Below are 27,081 nucleotides of genomic sequence, written 5' to 3'. Positions count from 1 at the left end.
CACTATCAACTTTATTTGCCTAGGGCATAGACAAAATTTATCACCACATGCACATTTTTTATCCTAATTACCAGTGTTATATTTGTGTTAGTAAACAGAAGAAAAAAGTTGATTCATTTATTTCCTTCTGCCTAAAAAGTATGAGAATGAAACAATAATTTGACATTTTAATGATACTGCCTTGAGCAAATAAACTGTCTATTGCACTGCACCTTCTGCAATGTTTATAGCAGTTTGTTCTAGATAGAGGGACATGATGAAAATAAAACTGCTTCATCTCAACAGGTATGCTTTTCATGTAGGTAGATAGTTAGTTAAATACCAATCCTTTGGCTTCACAGTTATTCTTTGTGCCCGTGGTGGCCATTGATGTAATTTAACATTCAAAAAACATGACAAAAAGTAATTAAAAAAAAAGTATCTGGTTTATTGAAATGGTTAAACCATCACCCTTAAATCATGTCACTGTGTTTTTTTTAATGTATGTAATAATGATAATAAATGGATCAATAGATCACCCTTGGAAAACATCAGCAAGATTACTATAGAGTTAAATAGTGGCATTATTTACAATTAAAATTGCCCCATATAAATTACAAGCATGCAGTATTTGGCTTTTTCAACAAGGAGAAAAACAAGATCTTTCACACATTTTTTGATGAAATGTCTCAACCTCTACCCTAGATATTAAAATGCTGTTTTGGGTGTGAGTTCACTGAAACAGCTGTGGGAATACACAAGATCAGGGAGAAAGTGGTGTTAACTGGAGTTGCTACTACAGCTCTGGATATTAACTTTAGAAAATCTATTAAAGTAAGCCCGATCTGAGCTGTGAATCACGAAACAGAATATGCAAGATTCATACCAGACTGCAGGGCAATGTGCCTCAACTTTCTTAATTGCAAGTAAACTAAAGCTGTTTTGAAAGCAGTCCTTTGTGGAGTACTACATGGCGACCAGTATTTCCATATACATATACAGTATATGATTGGCTTAAAAATATTTTAGGCAACCTAACCTTCTTGAGTATTTTTGGAACACTCATTTTAATTTGCTCAATTATCTTATATCTCACTATAGACTATTATATTATGTAACAGGATCCTTTAACATGGTCCTTTGGTATTAAAAAAAAAAAAAAAAAATCAGTATAGTCTTTAACAAGAAGCACTAATTGGCACAAAGAGGGGTGGGAAACCTCCCTTTCCAGGAAGTTTACTCATTAAAACTGTAACTCTGGATCCAAAGCATGGCCACTGCACACCCCCTACTGGGGTAAGCATCAATGTTCATCTGGAAAAGGTTATTGGAAGGATTTGTATAAAACGACTGTTTAGCATTCAACAAGCATTTACAATATATATGCACAAATAAAGCTTATAGGACTAACTCCATGGAATGACTACGTCCAAATAAATACAAACATGAAAAAAGCATTGGTACACAATTTAATTTCCAGCTAGCTAAAAACACTTTTGCCAGGAAAATGAAGTGCCACCTTTAACAGTGGTTTTTGAAGTGACTGGCCAGGGCCCATATTGATGTATGCTCTAATGCCAGTAATGTGAAAGGAAATTGGATATCTGACTCATGTGGAGGACTTTCACGCTACAATGAACACCTCGTCATCTTTACATCCTGATCCAACTAACATGGATACAATGAATACCACACATCCATTACAGTAATCTAAATATACCCGTCCCATATCGGAATACAGACTACACCTCATTACATATTATTACAAAATAAAAAAGGATTCGTGCAAATGTCATTTAGTTCATGCAAATGTCAATAATGATCAAAGTTATTTAGGGACTCACAAAACTCATGACCTATTCAGAATTGGATACAAACTATTAACAACATTAAAAATCAAGAAAATAAAAACAACAAATAATCTAAAAGAATGACAATTTAAATACATGTGTAATTTAAAAACAGATAGGGACTGAGAAACTCGAACCTCGAACGGGAGTGAGTTCCACAGCCTTGGTGCATAGGAAGAGAGAGCCCTATCCTCGACTGTTCGCAGCTGGGTTAAAGGAAAAGTTAAAGACTTAAGCTCTACTCTAAAGAACGTTTTGTCAAAGACTGATTCGAAGCCCATTTGCAGGGTTAGGAAACCTTTTATAGAGAGTGTTAGAAATGCTTTCTCACTTTTGTCCAAAGCATTGTTTTATTGAATACAATGTGCTGTTTATAAATCTATTCACAAAGCTTTCAGTCTTAAGTTCCTTAAAGTAGTTTGCAATGAATAAAATCAAGTTTTATTCATAAATATTCTGATCTATCGAAGGTTTAGTTAACAATGAAAATGTAAATTAAATAAACACCAAAGGGATTCCTAGTTTACAATGCAATGTTCACTAATGGGCCACACCAGAAGTAACACTTATTGATTGATACATTCATGAAAGGAGTATCCTGTTGCAGTATTGTCATTGATAATTTTACCTCTAACCTCGATAACCTCGGTCAAACCTTACAAAGAACAAAGCATACTACTGTGCTCATCTATATTGACAATATTGTATAAAATATTACAGTTAAAAGCTCAATAGAACCATGTACCGGATTCTAGTAAGTACCATTCAATACAAACATAGAAAATACCATTATTAAAAACAATTAACATACATATCCCCAAGAAGAAACCTCCAGGTATTAGAATCAAGAAAAAGTGCTCCTAGATTGGCACACAAAGTTTATTCTGACCTGTGTGGGAGAGATAACTACCAGTCCAAACGAGTCTGACACGTTGTACAGTGCTTAAGATGCATTTGGTTGTTACATATACGCGTACAGATATCAATCCTTTTTGTGTTCTTACTTAAAGGAAACATTTAAAATGTGCTCCAGCTGTTAAAAACACACCTCTTGATATTAAGATTAACAGGCACACACGCCTAAAGGCCAGTCATCATCAGCACAGAATGGGATCTTCAATTCTAGCCCTGTGGAGATCAGATTTCAACAACTGAAATTCAAAGCGATGATTGCTGTCAGTGCACTTGCTGCAGGGTTACATAAACATCTCTAAAGAAATTTCAGTGCGAGCCATACTTTAGTTTAATGTCTTGGTTATGTCCTCTTTGACTGGGAATGGGAGTTTGGAGAGTTAGTTTAACATTTATAATATACATTTTATTTCATTTTGCATTGAGCTCCGCCAAAAGAGCACCACGGCTATTCAGAATTAACACAGACACATAGAGAAAAAGGGAACATTTTTAAGTTAACTTTACAGATGAACATTTGCAGCTGAAGTGTGAATTACTGTATTTACGCTAAAACAAAAAACAAACAAAAAAAAAAAAACCTGCTGAATCCCGCTGGTGACTTCCACATGTGCCACAATGTGGCTGATTGCTGCATTGCAGGTATACAGTCTGCTCCACACTCCCATTTATTACGTCATTAAGAAAGTCAGCTTTTGCAATCAAACATTTCATACATGGACTGCATACCCTCTGGTAAAATAAGGATACCATCCCAAATACAATGTATAATGCACAGAGGAAAAATGAGAGAAGACCTTTTTTTACCATTGGCAGACATTTCTTGGTACTTCAAAAAAGGTCACTTCTTCATTTTTATTCCTGTGAACACAGGGTAGGTAAGGTGTGCCAGTGCATGTCTCGACACATCTAGTAACATCTTTACAAGTTGAATTCCATGATATCTCACTTCATTTGTCATGCCTTTATGTTAAAACCCTATAAAGAACCCTAGCGGAGCTCTGTCATTTCCTCTCAGCCTCAAGGCACATCAAACATGCACATCGCCACAGTTTATTAGAGACTTGAAAGCAACGCTTCTCCAGATGGGAGCAATCAGGACTGCTTGGGGATTTCATTAATATCAAAACACCTATCATGTCTGTATAAGTAAAGACTCAAGTGTATTTTATCCACCTACAGTAAAATATGTAGAGATCATGGCTCTGTTTAGTCAATCTACCCGGTCTCTCCTCGGCAACTGCCAGAATCTACTTCAGCCGTAAACACTGCTGCTGGAAGTGACAAATATAAAAAATTACAAACCCGCGGAGAGTTTCCTATTCCAGCACAAAAGATTCTTTCCTCAAGTGGAAAACACAGCAACATTCATCCTGCACAGTACTTCGCATTTGAATACTATTTCGTAAGATGCACGTTTTACTTAGGGTTTGAATTATGATTCGTTTATGACTAATGAGGAAGACACAAATAGACTGAAGTCTATCCATTTCTTGTTTGCTTTGAATGTCTTTAAAACAAATACATTTATGTATTGGTTTTTAGGTTACAGATGATTTCTAATAAACCCACCACAATTGCTAGAAATGGTCCCACAAATAAGGTTCTTAGACTTCCATGCTCAACCCTCTAATGACCATAGCCCCCCTTAAAACCATTAAAGACAGAATAATATAAACTGAACTGTGCAATTCCCCCTTTAAAGCTTTCAAACATGTTTGCAGTAGAGGATTTGTTTAGAATTGTTGGTATGCATGTGCTTAAGAGCTCTCTACTCAGATTAGTTGTCCTGTTTGATTATTAGAGATTAGTGGTCTTTTCATTCCACAGACAGGAGTGCATTTGATGTTATGACTATTCATTGAGTGCTGTGTTTATTTATTGAATAGGAAATATAATAATTCAAAAGATTGAGCTTTTAATTTGCCTTAAATCCTTGCTAGAGAGTTAAATCTACACTAACCACTGGGACAAAAGTGTGTCAGGACTACCAATCACCCTCCATCACATAAAATGTGGTGGAGAGTAATTAATTACTGCAAACACAGAGGACTGATACAGAGCAGAGTATGATTTATAATCACCGAGCAAAACACAGTGCCACTGTGCCCTCAACACAAGGGATTCATCATTTTAAATAAAGAACTTTCTCATGTTTGGACTGCAGTGATAAATGTCTCTCTTATAAGACTAATAATACAATGATGAGGATAAAGAATCAAAGACATCACAACTCAACAGTTACTGATAACCACAATCAGTTATGTGTCACAAACATAAAAAACAACAGTAGAAAGTTGATGTTTGCCGTTTTTAGAAGGACAGGTATGTTTAATATTTATGTAAAATTTGTGCATTTTATGCATGTGCTTAGCTCAGTTTAAGGTTTACCGTGACAAGCCTTTTAAGTATGGCAAAGCACCCATATGCATCTTAAGACACATCCAAGCTTCTTATAAGCCTTTATAAATCTCTAAAGGCTTTTACCATTTGAAAACTCCCGGGGGTTTCAGCCATGCTTAACCTACAAACTCCAAGAAAGCTGCGTACCAGTGATGAAGATGCTGTATGGAAATATGATACATTTGCTTGAAAGGGTTTGAATGAAATTGTACCATTACTATATATTTCTTTAGATGTATCAGCTAATCATTTTGGTAGAAATTTAGATAACGGGGCATAAATATGCATGTGACAACATGGTAATAACTGGTAAACTACATGATAACTGCTAGAGGAATGTGTGCAATTACATGGAAATGGCCTGTACCACTATGTTACCATGTTATTAAATATATCAATTGTGGTCTGCCATGTCTGATCAAGTATGCCTGATGATAAACTTTAAATCACTGCCTAAGTACATATATACAGTATAGAGGAAAACTGTAGAAGAAAGATTTAATATATTACACAGAGTAAACTATTCTAATTTAGGACTGAAGCATTTTAATGTTGGAAGCGTATTATTAAACAAGCATATTCAAACAGGTTGTATGAAAACCATATATATATATATATATATATATATATATATATATATATATATATATATATATATATATATATATATATATATATATATATTCTGGAAGCTCACAGACGATTGTCTGACACAGTTCAATACAGGCAGCTTAATGATCACTGTTGACAAAACTGAAAGCAATCTAGTTTGATACATCTGGTGCCATGGTTTGGTGAGCATTAAAGTACGAAAAACACTGCAGGACTGATGAGAATATTATACTCTAAGGTATTTTATAGGGCCATCAATGCAAAACATATTTAACGTGCCACCACGGTAGTGCATCTGAAATGAAACATGCCGACAACACTATCAATGTTTTAAGTACTTCTGGGCTCACCTTAATCAGAAAAAGACATAAAGCATCAATCATGGTGATCAAATAATGTATTTTGTTCCTGATGCCATCAAAAGGACATGTTAGCAGTTAGTTACGGTTGGGCTTAACTTGAATTACTCAAGTGCATGCTGTGAAATGCAGGTCTAAACATACTATAAATAATAAAAGGATTTCCAACGCTCTACTGTTAATTTGGATTTGACACCACAATCATGTGGGTAGTTTTCATTCATCTCTTGAAATGTATTCAGTGTACAGGAGAGAGTGCTGATGCATGTACTCTAGAGGAACCTAGCAGTCATTACTCACACTTCCTAAAGTTAAGTAGACACATTTATCTGAGGAACATTGTCAAATGGACATTTTCCATTCAGTAAAAACCTGCAGACATATTGAAGTGCCAGTGATCAGTGATTTGATTTCATTAGTCTGCTGAAGAGTCACACCTTTTACCCAGGAGCCATTTGATCAACCTATTTCAATAAACACAAAACGTTCAAACTGACTACAAACAATTATTTTCAATAAGATACAAAGAAGGAACAGTCTTCATGAACTACTCTTTTTTAAGTGTATTGTTTTCTTTGTCTTTTTTTTTACTTTGAAGAAACAAGGAACAACAAAATGTTAACAAAACATTTTAAATTCAATGTTATCTTCAATAGAGCAAGATCATTATCTGGGTAAAGTAAAATTGCTTTGTATTAAAGTTATTTTCATCCACCAGAACATAGTAACTTAATAATCTGGTTACAAAGGATGACCAATGAGGTATCTGTTCAGCTTGTAACCAACTATTTGTTTATAATTCTGTATTACTTTCGTACATTTTTATCCATGAGCTTCTGTATTAAACTGCTGTAAAAGGGCATGCACTGAAGGGTGTTTGTTTGTACAAATCAATCCCAGTTAAATTAACTGTATTTTGTTTTTATTTTGTCGCCCCAGAGCTTAACACATTTTTAAAATCTGTTTAAAAAAAAAAATAACAGTGGGACATCCAATATTCAATGAAAGACTTGATGCCTTTGCAGTGTCTCTGAAAAAACACAGTGGACTACTTCATAAACAGATGCAAAGACTTGCAAATGAATTGTTAATGTACTTGAAGAAGACAAACATTGATTTCAACTGCTTGGCAGCATGCAGAGGAAGCTTCAAAAGAGCCAAACCTGCCCCTTCTCTCATGGTTAGGTTATAATAAAAATGTGACTTGAAAGTCTAAAGCCTATGTCGATCTGCTATTGCAATATTGATTAGGGGCAGACTATGGGATTCCCTGCTTGTAGTCCAGCAACAACATATAACATGACTGTGTCAGTAACAGTGTTTTAGAAAAGTATTAGTTTAAGAAGAATGTTTATTAATACAATGGTAATACTTTACATTGAGTGTCTCTTATTATGCTGTAACTACACTGTAATAACACGTATTACACATATTGTGATGTAACATGTTTAATTACAAAAAGGAATGTGTTTATAGTTGCTTTTGTAATTACAATGCATTTACACTTGTGGTTATGTATTTCGAATGTAATTACTATGCAACCACACATGCAGTTACAATGCCATTACAATTCAATTACTGAGACTGTGAATTTCATATTTTCTATTGTATTTGTAAAATCCAATCTTTTCTTCACTGTTAAATTTAAAAGGTATTCTTAGTTTAAGATTTTAATTCAACTTGTTTTTTAATGTATTGCTGACTTGTCCAAGGCAGAGATAATAATATGTAAATGGTCTTACTTTATTAGAGTTACATTAAACAGCAATATGCTCAGATTTCTACCAACTAAATTTTACAGTAGTGTATATTACAGTATATTTTCTAAGGAATACCTACGATAATCCTGTTCCTTTAAATTAACTATTCTATTGCAATCCTATCTATTTACAGAGTCTCATGTTTACCAGACAGAGATGCAAGAAAACTTCCATACTAACTTGCTACCAGCCCTATAAAGGCCCTAATCCTTCAAAACTAACGAAATATGTCATCTGAAACTTTTGTAGTAGATTTAAAAAAGTTTGAAATGAGAAAAGCAAAACAAAAGTCAATTAAAAAAGATGTGTCGGCACAATTTGACAGGATTTACTGATTTATCAACCCCTCTACCCTTAGAGGAAATCTTTTACTGTTGTGACCTTTACCATGTTATTGAAGTTGTTTACATAATCGTAATAATCATGAACTGATTAATCTGCCCTGACAGTTGAAATTGCTGCCAGTAAAAAGAAAAGGTTTTAGTTTGTTTTTTGTTTCGTTTTCTATGAGCAATCTGTAAGACGGAAGTTATAAAAGTTGACGTGATTTTCAATCTGTGGTGAGTAGAATGATTGCCCTAAAGTTAACAGGAAAGAAAACCAACGTATCAGCCTTAGATTGCTTCGTGAAGCATGCATTGGCAGGCATTGATCATAGGTGAGCTTGCAGCTGCTCCAGCTCTGCCCTGCCCCACCATACTGGTTGCTGTGGTGATGATCCAGGATCTTCAATGAGGGCTTCTACAGGGAGCAAATAAACCAGAACATATAAATCAATCCAAAAACCTACAAATGAAGCTAACCAAATCCTCAAGGGAAATCATATAATGGCAATCTAAAACTGACATTTTTCAATCTCAACTACATATACAGACAACAAAATTTGATGGATATTTGTGCTATTAGTGTGACTACCAAATTAATTTTAGTCCAACACAAATATGAAGCCTAAAAAGCCCTATTATATATCTCAGCCCCTTGGATTTAAACTATGAGAGATCATTCAGTATATTGGCATTTACATTGAAAATTAGATTTGATATTATTATTTGTAATGCAAATGCTGATTAATATTATTTAAGAGTTTTTAAAAAAAAGTTTATCTTCTGGTCAGTTACTTAAGGAACACAAGAAGGCTAAGGTATTAATTAGGATTATTCTAGAAAGAAGACAAAGTCAGTTTTTTGCATTTTAATTAAGAATCGGTGATGCGTGCAAGAAAAGCTGAATTAAATTAATTTTCATACAATTAAACCTGTAATCATCATCATTTATCTTTCAAAGGCAAGAATTCGCTGTACATCCTCATTAACCTAATATACTTTCAGTGAATAGGGTCTTACTTTATTTTACAGTATATATCATGCATCCATCCTTTTTTATTTGTATAATTTTCTAAATATTACATCTTATTATCATACTATGTGTATTTTATCTATTCTGGCTTATTTAAATTTTTTCGAACAGCTCATTTTTAACCAAGAAGCTGCTTATCTGTGCCAGGTCCCAATTCAAAATGTTACATGTTCTGGCAATATAATATACAGTAAGTACTGTAGTAGGTAAACACATCATATTGTAATTGAAACCGCAACACTGAACTGTAGAGCACATTCTCTAGACCGCAACATGTCATTCTGAGGAAAGAGCACTGAGGGATTGGTATGAACAGTGATTAAGAGAGCTCTGTAATATTAATAACAGTGTTCAGACTATGGTTTCTTTTACAATTCAGGTCACACAGGTTGTTTTTCTTTTACAATGTCATTATTGTACATATACTGTATATGAAAAATGCAATCTCAGCAGGTCAATAAGGTTGGTGTCAGACTGAAAGTAGCCATGTCAAACAATATATACCCAATACAAGATAGTCAGTATTAGATTTCCTCAGAAACCAAGCAGCTGTTAAATCTGGTGGCCAAACCTAACACTGGGAGAAATCAATCATTTTAACATTTAATCTAGATTAGTAAAAAGGACATTATCCTCAGCCCCACATTTAAAATCTGAACCCGTTTACTGTTAAATACATTATTTATCTGCATTTAAATTTTTTAGAAACTAATAAATGTACCAAACCAGCGCATGTTTGGATTCTTGAAAAGCTCTACCATATTATATAACTTTCCATTAAGCCTTGAGTAACTTATCAGCACAGATTTTATGTGCATGCAAGAATCTAAGGCAGCTGGAGACATTTTGCAAATTACTAAAACAAAATTGCAAGGTAATTCATTTTATAATGAAAGCTAGAAGGCAACTCAGTAAACCTGCAGCTCAATCTAAAAGTTTAGTTTCTCTTGCCACAAAACTTTACACGGCTCCTTTTTAACATCTCTAATTTGCAAAAGAGCAAAGTTTGTGGGCTGTTTTGTTAAGCCAATTGAATCTTAAAAGCTTTATTCATGATGAAAAATAATTCTAGAATCATAATATAGAATAGTAAGGGAACACATTTTTCAAAAAATGTAGCTAAATTTGTAAATAAGAATAAAAGGATTTACTTTCTTTGTATTTACGAAAGGGAATATGTGCAGAATATTTTGGTTTTACAAACACTGAAGACATCAAAAAAAGACTTCTAGGTTTTATAAACACTTTACAATCACTGCAACAGTCATGCATTCACCATCACAGGCACTGCGTTATTAATATTCGTTACAAAACAATATTCAAATTTTATGTATGGTATTTAACTTTTTATTATATTATACAGGGTAACACACATGCATTTCAACAAGAAACTTGAGTTAAGTTGACAACTGGATTACCCCAGGTCCCTCTGGTGTAGAGGATTAGGTTGTGCATTTAATTGATTTTTATTTTCATTAGTAAGCTGTTCAATATTTCTTAAGAAACTGCATGTTTATGCAACCTTTAAAAAAGGTGTACCAAAAGGTATTTATTGTATACAGCTCATTACATATTCTATACACACTTTTGCCCAAACCCTGCATTAATGTAAATTAAAGCAAACACTTTTTTTTTTAAATGAATATCAAGTCATCAACAGGAGCTGTTTGAAAGTTGGTCGCACAACAATCAGCATTAGAAATACTCCATACAAAACCTCAGATACAATGAGCTGTAGCGTACAGTGAACCAAAATGGCAATTGCAATGTTGTTACTGTTATAATAAACTGCGGTGACAAGAAATATAATACTGTATGGCATTGCTGCACATTTGAAAAGCTATTTGAAAACTTTAAAAGCTCTATGCTTACTAGATGCAAACAGACCCCGGCTGTGGTCATATTCTTACTGGTCAAGTCCAAGTCACCAAAATCAAAGTCCAAGTCCAAATCCAAGTCTGAACACTTAGTCCTCAGGTCCTCAGCAAAAGTGAACAGCTGGCACAAACAGAAGATGCAGAGTAACAAAATTAATTTACATGCACAAAAAAAGCATTTTCTTATATCATTAATCATTTCCTTGCCATAGAAATAACACCTGGCTGCATTCAACTTTGAGGTTTTTAAATCAACTTTACAGCCAAATTGAATTAGGTTGGACAATAAAACTGTTGCCATGTTCACCTTATTAGGTCTAACCCCCTCATGTAAATCAAGTGGGTGATGACAGTGAATACACCAAAGTCAAACATAGCAGCTGTTTCAAGGTGATTAAGGGTACCTACAATAATGTACCTGTGAGTGTGTATGAGCCTCAAGGGAGTGCCTCAGCTTCCCTGAATAGAAGGTGGCTAAATCAAAAAGGAATGATAAAATTGCCAATTCAAGATAAAACAAGTAACTGCATTTTGCATGTAACTGTAAATTAAAGGGACATTGGAGTTACAGAGCTTCACAGAGCATGGTAGACACAAGTGTAACATTTACAAACCAGTGACAAACAGATATAAACAAGAATTTATATACACTGTCTTGGTCACAGCTGTTACTGGTAGGCAAAGTTAAACTGAACTACTGTTCAGGATGCCATCCGGTTTCTAGCTGAGAAAAAGGTCAAGGTGATTGATAGGCCTGCCAGGACCTGTACGCTATTGGGCTTGTCTGGCAGGATGGTAAACAAAGGGTTAGGACTGGCACAGCTCCAAACCACAGACATCTCAAAAGAGATTAGCCTTGGAGAATGGTTTGGCAGAGATTCATTTTTTGTTTTTTCTATTGATTGAACAGTACACATTTTATCAGATCTCAAGAGATGTGAACAGTTAGTTCCCACGAGTGGCCTGGGCAGTAAGTATAGCACATTAAATATATACATTTAAGTCACAAACAAACTTATATTCATTTCTATACGCTCGCAAGCAGTCTGTTCCTGGGACAGTCTTGTAAATAAAATGGATTTCCCCACTTCCTCGGTCCCAGGTTAAAAAAATTACAAAACAATAAATCAAATCAGTAGGTTAGTCCATAAACAAAATATTAGCAGTACATATTAAATTGGAAGAGGACATAGCAAAGATCACGAAAGATCTGCTTGATAATATACTGCTATTCAGGCACATTGTCCAGCACAAGTGGACCAACATTTAACAGCAATAATGTCATATAAATGAACAGGCAATTAAATAACGATAACCATTACATCAACTAGTTCACTTGGAGCTATTTATATTCTGATACAGTATGTCACATTCACTATCTATCTTACTCGTGCTAAAAACCCAATACTAAGTGTATAGTATATCAAATTATAAATACAAGTCCTGTCAGACCTTACAATTATCAAGCAAGATGTCCTGTTTTGGCTTTTTGTATTCATTTGAAACCATTGTAATCGGAATGCATTTTTTATTTCAATTTCTGCAATTGTCCTGGAGCTTGAGGATAATAACAGTGTAATCTGCAGAGTGCGAAATACATTCAACAGGAAAGTGGTCTCAAAAATGAACTTTATGGAGCACTGTTTTACAGGTAATGACGATGACAGCTGGTCATAAATATAAACCATCTGTTATCTTAAAACAATGTAATGACTTAACAAGAGCTGACTCAAGTGTCGAGTAGAACAAATGCATACAAAAAGTCAAGTAAAAGCTTTTGACAGGTTGCACCAAAATATTTAATTCAATAATTCATTCATAATAAAGCAGAAACCATTACAATTATCTAGGTCAGAAATACAACTGCATATATTCTGTTAACCGAAACTGTATCATTTTTTTTTTTAATTACAAAATTATAAATCTACTGGGGATACATGCTACATGAAGAAAAATGAGGAATTCAGAAGTAAATCTTTGCATTGCTTCGTGGTTACAGCTATAACACTATACAATCATTTCTGGAGTTTGAAGTCAAAACATACATACACTGTACATCTTAAACACTGTAAAGCAACTCTGTTGAACTAGGTATACAGTACTTAAATTGTGATACTAAAATGATAACCACTACCGAATCCTGTTCATTTAAATATGATGAATTGATTTCACAAACGCAGGAGTCAATGTGATGTTTACAATAATTAGAAAACATAATATGATGAATATATCAGTGTATCGAAAAAACAAACACTGCTGAACAGTCTTTCTTTGCACATCCATCCGATTTGAAAGGGTTATGGGTCTACTCCAGCTTAGCCTTCAATTTTAATGGCATCAAATTGTCAAAGACCTCTTTGGGAATTACAACATATAGCATACTGCATATAGCGCTTGCTCTGTGAGACTAATCTCATTTGATCACTGCATGAATAACTGTATCATGTTCCATATCTGTGCTTTATAACGCATTTATATGTTTTTTTTTTTATTATTTTTTTTTTCAAAGTCTCAGGTGGACAACTTCTCCTAGCTCATATTCACAAAAACTGTAATTAAAAAATTGTGACCGAAGGGGATATATACAACATGTATTCTGAACCCACCTAACCAAAAAAGGCTTTATACATCGTCATTAAAACAAACAAAGCCATATTATTCAGAATATTGTATGCACAAATCCTAGGACTACCCTTTTCATCTGAAAGTAAAGGGTTTCACATAAAAAATAATTGTGTATTAAACATATGCATAAAATTGAATGAAAACAAATGAATGACTTGATACAACTAAATGAATTGATTGATACATGACATATACACATAGACGACGCAAAGAGCTACTTTGTAAAGGACATTTATAATATACCCCAAGAGAGTAAACCATCTACCTTATAACACAGCTGCTCAACAGCCTTTTCACTGATGCCATCCCATCTGATAGTTTGGGTCTCAATCTTGTTCAAAAATTGTCTGTTGAATGCTGTCATTATTGTGGATAGTCCTCTTGAGTTCAACTAAGACAAGTATGCATGTAGTCCATCACAAGCCCAGAATCTACTTTGTAGGTGCTGTTGGTGAATATAGTTGTAAAAAGAGAACTTCTATGTTGACCCAGTACTGGCTACTGAATTAAAAAATAAATAAATAAATAAGTCCGTCATTATGATGGAACAGCAATTTAGGCTAGTGAAGTGTGGTGCATTGTGAGGACCATATTTCCATAGCAACACCGGAGGTGGCCCCTCTCAACACACCTATGACACGTAATTAAAAATCTAAAATCAGGCGGTAAGTGTTTCAGGGTTAGCAGTTGCTAATGCTTGGTTATATAAATATTGGTAATTTGCATATATTATAAAACAAAATTCGTTTTTTCCATTTTCTGACATGGAAAATGTTTCCCCGGTTTGACCTTCAGTGTTCTTAGTTATTTTCTAACTGTAGAAAAAAAAAACAAAAAAAACAAACCCATTTAGGAGGCACACATCAAAAACTGAAACACCAAGAATGGTCGGCAAACAAAATGAATTCTATTTTAGGGACAGGAATAGGTCTTTAGCTGCAGTGTAGTTACATGGTAATAACACCGTAATTACATATACTAGTGTGTAGTTACAATTCAACATGCTTAACTACAGAATAAAGCCTGCTGGCAGTTGTTATAACACTATTTACACATGGGGTAGAGAGCTTTTGAAGGATATATGAACATGAAGCATCATGTCTGGCAAAGTCGAGGTGTTTCACTAATTTAGGGCATGACATTTACTTAACTGACAGGCATCTTGGAGAATCATGCATGAAAAAATATTCAGTGAGTGACGGTTTCCTAGAAAAATAATTTTCACGAAAGGTATTCAGGCAGTGCTGTTAAATGAGCTCTGAAAAAACTCCATTTCATCTCACTATATAATTAATTTGCATCATGCAGTGTGAAGAACACAATAATCAGCATTCAGCAATGCAAACTGGCTAAATGTTTGCACATTACAAGTTGTAAGTAGTGGCCAAAGTGAGCAGATAGTTCATTTTGCAAATAGGAAAGTAGAGGCTTGTGTCAAAGACGGATAATATTTGACTTCTACCATTTACCTTTTTAAAGGAGTAAATGGTACACAGGCAGATGGATCACTCGGCCAACAACGAATTAAATATTTTTTTGACTCTTACTTACTCATTGATGTGTTATCCACATCACTGAAGATACTATTCTGTTAGTTGCTACATTTTACCTGTGGGCTTCAAAAGTTTGGCAACCTGGTTGCCTGGCTACAAAACCATTACTGAACATTCAATCTATGAAGAGCTCCTTTAAAAGAGGTTCAGAATTAGCAATGCTACAAAAACAGTAACAGTAATAGCATTTATGGTCCATTGTAACTAAAGGCATTTCTTCAGCAGTTTTTAGGATATGGTTTGTTAGTTTATAGCAATTTAGAGTAATTGTTGAAGCTATCAGAGTTCACTTAAAGTGATCTGCAATTTAGACCACGCTGAATGAGTAAGCTATACGAGTGTGACTATCCTAATACACAAAATCCCAGGAAAGTAATAAACTGAACATAGAAGACATTATAATGTTCACTTGGATTGAACAAAAGAGCATCAGCTCTTAACACAGGAGCCCTCAAATTCACAAACCTGCATAACAAGTTGTTTTTTAATGTAATCTTGTCGTTAGTAAATAACTTTGGGGAGAAACACCAGCAGGAATTGCATAGATAAGGGTGGTGGTATGTCAAAGGTCACTGCCTGAATCCCTGAAATAGACCCCTTGACCTTAAACCTCTTTTGATCACTTTTAATTGATGGTGTACTAAATGTACACTGAAGGTAAACCCACTTAGTCCTGAAAACACATGAATTACTGTCTGCAGCTCTTTTCATGTGAGCAGATGGGGTTTGCTTCTTACACACATGCCGACAGGAAATTTTATTTATTTTTTTTTATCTCGCCGGTATAACTCTACTGTGAAATACAAAAGTAAATAAGAGATGGAAAAAGGTACCTAGAATACAATTACAATTGTTTCACCTCTACAGAATGTTTTTCCCTGGTGAATAATAAAATGTGGGAACTGGGGGATTGTTGGAATAGGCTTTTGAAAATAAAATGTGTATATACAAATACTTTATAGTTCACTGCAGTACACAATAACTGCAGGACATGGAGTGGATCGACAGGGTGGCTGCAGTTTAAATGGTCTTGATCAAAGTAAAAATACAAGGAACAAAACATTCTACAGAACATAATATATTTTGTTATACATGATTTAATGCCATTTTGTGTTGCATAGCATGGATGTCTTATATGGAATTACAGTAGTTGTCAGGTCCAAATGTGGCAAAATGTTTTAATTTGTGATTTAAAATAATGTAACACTCATTGCATGCATGTCAGTATGAACAGGGCACTTGAATAGAGCTGGCTCCTGCTTCCATGAGCACTGAAGTGCATCAATTTGCCGACTCATTTGTCTATTCTTAATGTCTTGTGTTTGACTTAGAGTTTGGGTCACAAAAGGATAAGAACTACAACAGAATAAACAAACATCAACCAAGTAAACAGTTTAAACAAAAGAGTAGATGATTTTTGGAAATTTTTGGTACTAATCTGTTTTATTGTACTCAAATAAATAGTTTTGATTTTTTAACGAGGTAAAAGGGAGTTATGTTTAAGAAACTAACTAAAACTAACAAAATATTACCATTTTAAAACACTATCAAAAGATTCATAATTGGACTGATATTTTCAGTAATGTATAAACACCCTATACTTTTCTACTTGTCTGTTTTAGGACTCCTATGGAGCTGCTGTAATTCTTATACTGGTCTCATCATCAAGATGAATCATGGCGAGGAAACTGTGTGCACTGTTACAATAATAGACTGCTATAAAAGAGTGTGTCACGTGCTTGGGGGGAACTAGCAGGAGGTTAAGAACTTTCCATTCTGTTAATTTGGCATGTCAATCAACTGTTAATGGTTGTTTGTGTTCCAGTGTTACAAATATTGTTTTTACTGTAAAAATAAGCATGTTTGCAGTTTGAAGAACCAGGTACATGCTGTGAACCTCTATGGTCTATTTTGTAACCTAGAGAAATGTCACTGATGTATGTACTGTACTATAATGCATAAGCAGTCTCTCACAAATCACAGACAGCCTCACAAGAAGTCTTTTCAAAGCAGTTTGACCCCCACACCCTCTTCTATAACTAAACATAATATCTGGTAATACTTGCAATGAAAATGATCATACATCACTTTGGAAATGGATTAATGTGAATTACCCATAATAACAAGTTTCATATCCATATCCTTGGTAAAGGTGAATCCTGCACGCTGAAGAGGTGGCTTTGTCACTGTAGGAATATTACGAATAAATACATTTTCTTTATGCAGCCCTTATAACACCACAAGAAAATAAGAAATACAACCATATAAACATAATTTGCATTCTGGTCTTACATTGGTCTGTTATAGGCAGTGTGACTGAGGAAAGTGTTCAGCCATAACTTAAGCAGGCACATTTTTAAATGTCTGAACAATAAAACACATCTAGTGACAGCCATAACCTAGTGTCCAGCTAGCAAACTGGAAATTGATAGCATATATGAAATTCGATAAATGAGATTTATCGGTCTTCTTTCTAATGGATACACATGATTAAAAAGTAATAGACCTGTGAAGAGATTTACAGCCATAGATTAACTGTCTGGCTACAACCAGCATGTTTAAATTAAGACAATCCCCTTGCTAGAACAAGCACCATCATACAAATTAATTTGCTCGTACCATTTATTTTTACAGTTCTGTTAACTATGTAGTACATTTACGCACAATATGACATAGCCATAACAAGAAATAATTAAATGGGTTTAATTTATTTTCATAATGATTCATACCACTAGAAAAACATGCACTCTAATTGACATTTTAATGCACTGCACTATTAAAACTACTAAGTAGGGATACTGCATTCTAATCAAAGGCATTTGAATGATTTTTTATAATTGAGAAAATACAATATGTGCTAGGTTGGGATTCAATTTTAATTCCGGCACTGCTGTCCTTATAGCTGCTTAAAGGAACTACTAAATTACAAAACAAACAGCAAACATACATGGTGTGTCAATGCATTGTGATCATATTTAGCATTTATATTTATTTATCTCAGTTATTTGAAACTTCAGAAGTTTAAAAGGATAGCTGAGCCATAATCTAAATGTAATTGCAGAATCAGTGTGGGAAAGCAGCACAATAAACTAGTTTGTAAGTCCGAGCTAAAGGGGCTGACAAAGTAGACCTAGTATACCAGTCAAAATGTTTGTGGCATTGCAGCACCAATCATAATAATAAGAGTTGGTTAATAATAACAATGAAGCTAAAAACAGGTACTGTATTTATAAATTCCCTTCATCATGTATGCTGGGATTACAGTAGACAATAAAGTCAGGGAAGAAAATATGAGAAAATGCTAGAGGTTGTATATGTCCGTCTGTCAAACTCAATTGGAAGCAACAATCTGAATATTGCTGGCAATATTCACAGTGTACGGAAGTTCTTCCAAAACAAATTTTGTAATGGACTTCCATAGCATGGTGTGTGGGCAAGTAGCTCACAAGTTAGACAGTAGATTTCATTAATCTAATCTATCAGAAGAGAAGCCATCAAATGCTAATGATCTTCCTAAGGAAGGCTAATCATCACAGCAAGGAGCTCCCTGCTCGCTTATTTAAAGCAAGATGAGCTGTTTTTTTATGGAAAGAAAAGATTGTGATGCTTAAACAAAGTAGGGTTCAATTTCTTTGAATATTGGTGTATTCGAATGTACAGTGTATAACCTTACAACTTCTGCATAGAGCAAGACTGCAATTGTAAATATGCCTATATATTTGATCCTGGACCATGTCAATTAGTCATCTTCAAACTAACGACAATGCCTACCATGCACTAAAAGTAGAGTTAGTTGTTGTCATAATAAATTATCTATAACATGATTTAATCTGTTCTTCCAAAGGAAACCAATTAGTTTTTATTAAAATGATTCCAAGCTGACACATGTGACATTACTTAGAACACAATAATGTTACAACTAAACCTTTGGGCTAAACTAGCACACACATGCACTGTAGAAGGACTGTATAGAACTGTACAATGTGAAGCACTAGAGTTTTAAGGTTTAAGTCTACTTGGATGTCTTTGACAAAGGAACATAAATAACCCATGGTCTTTTTAGAAGTTATTTGGTTTGGTTTTAGGCCTGCATCAGAAAAGTCACACTGTTTTAAAATAGCCAGCATTTATAATTCTCTGACACATCATGGTCTTACTATCCAGGGGTTAAATTTATAACCCTCACAGATCATCTAAGCGAATTAGAAGATGCCCTATGGTAGATGCCCTTTGAACTCATAGCCAGTGGTTCAAAACAAACAAATATGAACCTGTACAAAAAATATTAGCATTGAATTCCTCTGCAGTGGCCAGGAAGGTGCGATACACCTTTCTTGATGAACAATGATAAAATACAAACACAAGCACATACCATCTTTTACAAAAAGGCACCTGCTTGTCTAATGATCACTTAACTAGAACTGGTATTAACGATAAGGTCTACATTGATGAATACAACTGCAAAACACAAGCTTATAATGAGGTAACCAGCACTTGGTAAGACATAAATCATGGTAAGTTTGAGTGCGAGTGAGTTTTGCTTCTGGGGATTACACCATCATTTTTTTTCTTTTTCTGACACTTTACTCAATACATTATCTGGTGAGGTTTTAGCTGTGACAGCGTCAACCATGATGAATTCTGATGAATGGTAAATTATGCACAAGTCTGTTACATTATTAAACATTATTGCCAGCCCCCACAGCCCTTCTCGCCATACCTCGTTATTTCCTGTAGACATTCCACTGCATATATAAAGAGCAAGGGGGTTAATGAAAAAATATGTGCAGCACAGTGAGTACATAGTAAGACACTGATAAGTAGGTGTTCCTGGGTGTTCTAATTGACCCAACATTCACTTAATTAAAATACTTTCAATTTCTTTAATGACCCTGAACATAACATTGTACTTTCTCTGGTTGTATGCTTTCTGAACAGATGTATTACTGCAGCTAACCAGTGAATGATCATTAGAGTGAGAGACAAGGTACTGTGCTGCTGTTACTTGTCCTTGTTTTAATGTCTTTGTTGTTTCAAACATATTCCTGCCTTACTGGGAAATTATGTGCTATATGTTCAAAATGCTCAGATTGATTTTTAACCTGGTTCATTAATAATAAACAGCTAAGTATTGAGTCCAACAATCATGACAGTTTTAAGTGTGGCTTGAGATCTGTCAAATCAGTTTACTTTGTCTCAGAATGTCAAATTACTACTCAGGATAGTTTATTTTATCTAAAACGTCTCTTGTACTGTACATGAATAGCACAACGTTTGACCTTTGAAAACAAAATGTTCTGTAAAAACAAATGAAACCTATACACTTGTGATTTTACACAGGTCTGTATTATGATGTTGCTTGATTATCTTAGGCTTTATCTGACTGTTTTTGATTCATTATGAAATGGTTCATACCAGAATTTGTATCTTTCTAAATCCTTTTATGGATGACTCAAAGATTGGTCTCTCAGGGTCCCCTGAGTGGCTCACCTGGTAAATGCGCAGCTCTGTGGAGTGCAGGGCAAGTTGCACAACGCAGGTTCACATCCTGCCTGTGCAGAGTCACTGGTCTTCACTGGGGATTCTGAAGGGAGCGTCACATTGGCTCTGGTGCTCCCATGAGTTAAGGAGACAAAACCACCAGGGACAGTTTCTCCTCATCACACTACAACAAACTGACTGGACAGTCCAAAGTGGACAGAAAATTGGGTAAAATAATTGCTTAAAAAAAGATTGCCATTTAAAAGATTTACTAATTCCTATTTTGTTCCTTCACTTTGGGCAAAATATATATTAAAAATAATATTTTATACATTTTACAAAATATTTTATAAGCATTCACTGCTCAGAGTTTCTAGAACACATCTTCCACCAATATTCTTGATTTCAAATACAACTTATGCAAATACATCACTGTGCTTGTAGAATGCACACTATTTAGTTAGATACTTAGTGATGGCTATCAATGTCTCTTGACAGCAAGCAGTGCAGCACCAATGTGATAAATGCTTGCTTACTAATGTTTATTTCAAATTATGCTAGAACTGAATTAGTGAAATTATTTATTTCAAATGTACTTGTTGTCCATTAGAAAGTTTGTTCAAATTACTGTAATTGTTAGATACAATACCGTGTTTGATCCTATATTTCTTAGCAGTTCCAGCAGCTTATACTGAACCCAGCCTTTTATACTCTTATTACATCAATTTTCCATAAAGGACAGTATGTTTTTGTTAGCATCATAAGCATTCACAAATTAGTTCTAATCAGATTGAATTCATTAAAGTTTTAGCTCTGAGAGGATGGTTTAATAGAATAAAAATACATATTAAATCACATAAAGTAAAAGGACAATACATGCTGATTGTCGAAAACAGATCTTAGGATGAAACAGACATCTTCTGCAATGCTGTTGTATTATCCGGTTCATCTAATCTGTATAGTACAGTTCTGTGCACAAGTGAAAGCCCCCAGTGTAATCTAGCATTGAATCTAAAAACAGCTTCTACATGTTGCTTGCAGTAATGCACTATGTGTGTGTGTATATATATATATATATATATATATATATATATATATATATATATATATATATATATATATATATATATATATATATATATATATATATATAATCTGTCAGTTTGTCAAGGGCAAGCTGTTATTTTATATTTCATTTTCAAAACACACATGCTGATGAAGTATACTATTCATGCACATTCGAAAAACTTGAGTTTCACAGAAATGAGAACATTTCATCATCTCTTTACATACAGTATAGAGCATGTATTTCCAAGTGGAGGAAATGCGACTCGTTCAAGTTAACCAAAGCAGATTTGCATGCCCTGATATTGAGAAGCAGGCAAAAAGTATACACACAAGAATGTGAAATACTGGACAGAAGGCTTGTAAACTCAAAAGCCCCAGGCGATAAAACAGGGAACAGGTAATTGAAAAGATTAACAACCAGACTAACACTGTGATTGAGTAAATATCTTATCTTTCACTTGCGAAAGTTGGCACCTAGATGCTTCTGATGCTGTTTTTTATACATGACATGCTTTTTATACACAGTATTCAACATTGGCAAAAGGGACGTTTGGAAATGACGCCTTATTTGTAATGCGTTTTTTTGCTTCTGCACTTTTACACAGGGCCCCAGCACCTAATATGGACTGCCTGCAGGCAAATGTTTCCTACAATGGATATGCATATGAACTACAGACTGGAAGAGATAACTAATGAATTAAAAAAGGAGAAAGGGCCTGTTAAAAAGTGAAATAAGTAAAGCAGGTGAAGAAACATCTAATATTTGTGAAACACTGTATTTTGTACTTTTTACCAGTTTACACCCAGTAAATAAATAGACATTCCATTTCAATATAAAGACTGTATAGTCAGTCCCTCTGGTGATCGTAAAGGACGGACTCTACTGTGAATAAATTAAAGCTGAACAATGTAGACGTATATCACTAAGACCCATAGGCACAGGCTCTGTTCTTATAACTGCCGAGACACAACATTTTAATGAGTGTCATAAACTGAATCTGATAAACGTGAGCAATAAACCAAAACATTCTGAGACAAAGTACAATTAAAACAGATGAACTGCATAGAATTGTGACTTTCCAGTGAACAGGCCAGAGAAAATTGAAAAGCCAATGAATTTTAATTTGAAAATGACAGTAACTACAGAGCTCTGACAATCACAGCCAATAGGCTAAAGGTGGACAGCTGAGATAAAAAAAAAAATAATAGCCCAATACTGAAATTTGTTATCTTTTTATCAGATAGCATACTATGTTTACATGGTGGAATTACACATGCACAACATACAAATGGCATGTTCATTTTCTGTCCATTTTATTATTCTACACTGACTAGGCATGTTGGCAATTACAAATGAAAACCCACGTGTTGTGAATGAACCCATCCAATCTCTTCCATTAAAATCAATCCTGGAGTTGCTATCCTTCTCAGATCAGAAAGGTACTGAATATTTATGAAGTGGTTCTCTAAGACTTATTTGCAAATACCACCCAGCTGAGACAGCAAGGTAGCACCTTGTTTCTGCCGACTGGCGATCGATGTACCAGATACAGCCCTGCCACCATCATCTAACACTGTCACTTCATACAAAATGCAGCAGCATCATTTCTGCTGAGAGTAATCCCTAAATCCCAAACCAATAATCCAACCTATGCCACCCTAATCCAAATCCCCACCCAAAACTGTGTTTAGTTCCTGCAGGAGCTGGGAAGGAGGAACATTTCCATTACATATTGACTTTCTTCCTGCCTCATTGATCAATGTATAAGTGCACCAAAAATGTCTCAGTGATGTGTTAACACATCATGTAGGAATGCCAGCATTTAAATGTGGATGCTTCTTGAACTTTAAAAGAGTGTTTCATTTTTAAACGTGGTATAAAATTCTTAGCCCTATAACTTTCATTAATGAATTGTGTATTTGTAAAACAGTGACATATTAAAATACCCAGTATGACTTTATTAGGGTTGAAATGGATGTGAACCTCTGGTGAAATACAGATATGTTTACATATCTCAACAAGAAGCATTTAAAAAAAATACTGGTATTCTTAAAGTTAAGGAATTTTATTAAGCTTTCTCACTTGACAGTGTTGTTTTTTTTTAATGTCTGTGTTTGATGCCTGTATGCATTAGATTATTGTTGCCTAGCACCAGGCTCCAAACTGTCTGGGTAACTGGGAAGAATGGGTGGTATAGCTCTAGTGTTAAATGTATTCTTCAAGTGATTAAGTGTTATATGTTTGGCTTGTGCTGTTGGTTACCATAACAAAAATCCACTCTGTATAAAAGGCACCCTTGTTATTTACTCCCTGCTAAACTTTCTGATCTCTGTAATGCGTATTATAAAATAGTACTTGAAGAAAATGTAACATTAAAGAAATTACATTTCATCAAAATGTGTCAATAATATGGTAACATGAAAACTGAATTATTTTTTCAGATGCTGAATAATAATAAAACAAATATTATATATATATATATATATATATATATATATATATATATATATATATATATATATATATATATATATATTTAACAGACACCTGTATCCAAGGCGACTTACAGAGACTAGGGTGTGTGAACTATGCATCCGCTGCAGAGTCACTTACAACAATCCGAAAGACAAGGTTAAGTGACTTGCCCAGGGTCACACAGAGAGTCATTGAGTGAACTGGGGACCTCCTTTAACCACTGGACCACACAGCCTCCTGAGACAGACATACAATAATACTATCAATATTTGTTTAAAAGGAAGAGACTGTCCATTCCAATAGCCTTCAGAAGAACGCTAATTTCCTCCAATAACATTTGTGGAATCAACTGCCTTTTTCTTTTTATCAAGCAGGATCTTACCATCTACTTATGCTGACTTTACCATGGAAGCCACTCTGGGACTCTGATTGTTAGTTATTTTTAAATCTGTGAAAGATGATTTTTCAGCAGCAAAATAAAATAAACAAATGTGAGTTGTCATAAGCAGACACTGTGACTGGCATGAGAGCACAGATCTTTGGAAAATATCACTGAAAAAAGACACTACCATGACTAATGGAAAACAGATGGTTCCTACCTGGAGCTGCAGAAAGTCATTAGCAAATAAAGATTAGGTGGCATCTGCCACAAAAAAAAAGGTGATGTTCTCCAGTCTTATAACTGTGACATGCCACGCTAGGGTATTGAGAGTAAAGAAAGGGGAGTGCTATGACACAAACACAACAATGAGTTGCCAGGATTAGTAAGAACAGGACATCAGAGCATTTGGAAACAGGAAATCTTAAATCACTGTATTCTGCAGCAGATCATATACTGTATATGCATTTTAAAAAAGGGTCAGATGTACAGAGTATGTATTAATCAATGAATCAAAATAATTGAGCAATAACTTATTTTATAGTAAACAAACAAACCAAAAATAAAAACATTACATAAAAGTAAATTGTTAAAATCCAGGGTAAAGTGAAGGGATTGTATTAAATTGTACCTGTCTGAGAAACAACAGCCATTTGTTGTGTTGCCAAGTTTAATGCCACACAATCTAATAATCCCAAAATACTGTGCAACTCATCTGTACATAATCCAACAAGTTATCATACATCATAAATACATATTCTTACTTTTTGAATCACACTTGTCCATCTTGCTTGTGCAATGCTGTTTCTACCAATCACACCATCATAATCCCTGAAAAACAAAAACAATAATAATAATAATAATAATAATATAATAATATAATAATAATAATAATAATAATAATACACATATTGAATACTGATTTGTGCATAGAGTGTTGTGTAGCACTAAAAGGAATTATATGGGCATTTTATGGCTTAATAAAAGACTGGAGTAAACACTGGAATAAAAAACACCAACATGAAAATGCAAACCATAAAACCATAAAGAGGTGGGGAGTCAATCCATATTGTCTGTACAGATGCCTGTATCTGCAGCTGTTGGTCCTTATCACCAATGACCCAATACGCATTAAACAGTATTTACTGTAGTAGAGCACTCTATCATTAGAATAATCACACTGAGGGTGAGTGTCTTTGCTAACAGTTCTCTCAATAGCACAAGGTTTTTTTTTTTTTTTTCTAGACAGCACTGTGCATATTGATATTTGTAAACACTTAAAACAGCCTTCCCTGCTAGGTTAATCCTGTCATCTACACCTGAGCAATGCATTCAGTATTTTATTTTTATCTCCAGCATCCTGCCATGGACTTTAAAAAGCTGCGATGGCTCTTGTTTCAACATGGGGATTATGTTGCATGCTGTATCTCTCACCTACTGTTCACACATGTCACTACCTCCTTTCCCTGCTTCAGCTGTTGCATATTAAAAAGGCAGCATAAAAGCAGGTCATTTTAATATGTCTTTATTAATTTTATTGAAAACAGGTATTCATGCAGAAATTCAGCCAATTACTTTTTATGAGGAATATTTGCTGTTTCAGCAGAAATGGTATTACCAACGCAATTCCTCTTTCCTGGTGTGCTCAAGAAAAAGCATCATGTTGTAAAGTACCATAAAAAACGGTGGATAAGTCACCCCCTCCCCTTTTAGAGAGAACAATTTCAGGAAAAAGCCTATAGTTCACACCAGTGTATAAGTCACTCCCCCCTTTTTAGGACCACCTAAAATATCTACAAAATAGACTTATACAAAGGTTTTTACAGTAAATGTGCTTCAAAGAGAGCTGTGCTCAGCTATATCCAAACTACAGCACTATAGCATCCAAGACTGAGCTTTTTTGTTTCGAAGTATTTCTGAATTACAAAAGAGTAGGCCCCAAGCTTCAAGAAATATAGACCACGACTCATTATGAGTTCAAAAGGAACCTGTGCTTTACCTGGATTGTTAAGCTAGCAGATGCTCATTTCCCATGTCTGTTGAAGAACAGCTCAGTTAGCAGAAAAACTTTAAACTAGCTCATCAGTTTAGCCATTCTCCCTTCTTAAAAAAAAAAAAAAATAGAATTAGGAATTAATTATAGTAGATTGATAGGTTGCAAAAATAAAGCTTGCGGTTGCCTGAAGATAACAAAAACAACAACATCAGGTTTGATAAATAGGTGACGGGGTACACATTGCCCCTGTGTTTATTAGTATTATTTTTGTATTATTATTGTTTTATGTGATTGTGTTTATTTTATTTTTAGTTAAATGTAGTTGGTAGGGACGACGGTCGCTTCTCGTTTCTGCCAAAATAGTGATAATGCATGGTCGGCAGCCAGTAAGTTAT

At 34.5% G+C, this 27,081-nt stretch overlaps 1 protein-coding gene across 1 annotated transcript in view; it reads right to left on the bottom strand.

Moving 5' to 3' along the window:
- LOC121299143 (protein unc-13 homolog C-like) overlaps positions 1–27,081 on the bottom strand; it is a 152,488-nt gene that overhangs the window by 96,621 nt on the left and 28,786 nt on the right. Inside the window, exon 11 of the mRNA XM_041226712.1 lies at positions 25,455–25,521. Coding sequence (XP_041082646.1) covers positions 25,455–25,521 — 67 coding nt within the window. The remainder of the gene's footprint in view (positions 1–25,454; positions 25,522–27,081) is intronic.

This window comes from Polyodon spathula, chromosome 24 (assembly GCF_017654505.1).
Source record: "Polyodon spathula isolate WHYD16114869_AA chromosome 24, ASM1765450v1, whole genome shotgun sequence".
In the NCBI taxonomy this organism is placed as follows: domain Eukaryota; kingdom Metazoa; phylum Chordata; class Actinopteri; order Acipenseriformes; family Polyodontidae; genus Polyodon; species Polyodon spathula.
The sequence above is the reverse complement of the archived record's forward strand: the minus strand, read 5'-3'. Positions and strand labels throughout refer to the sequence as shown.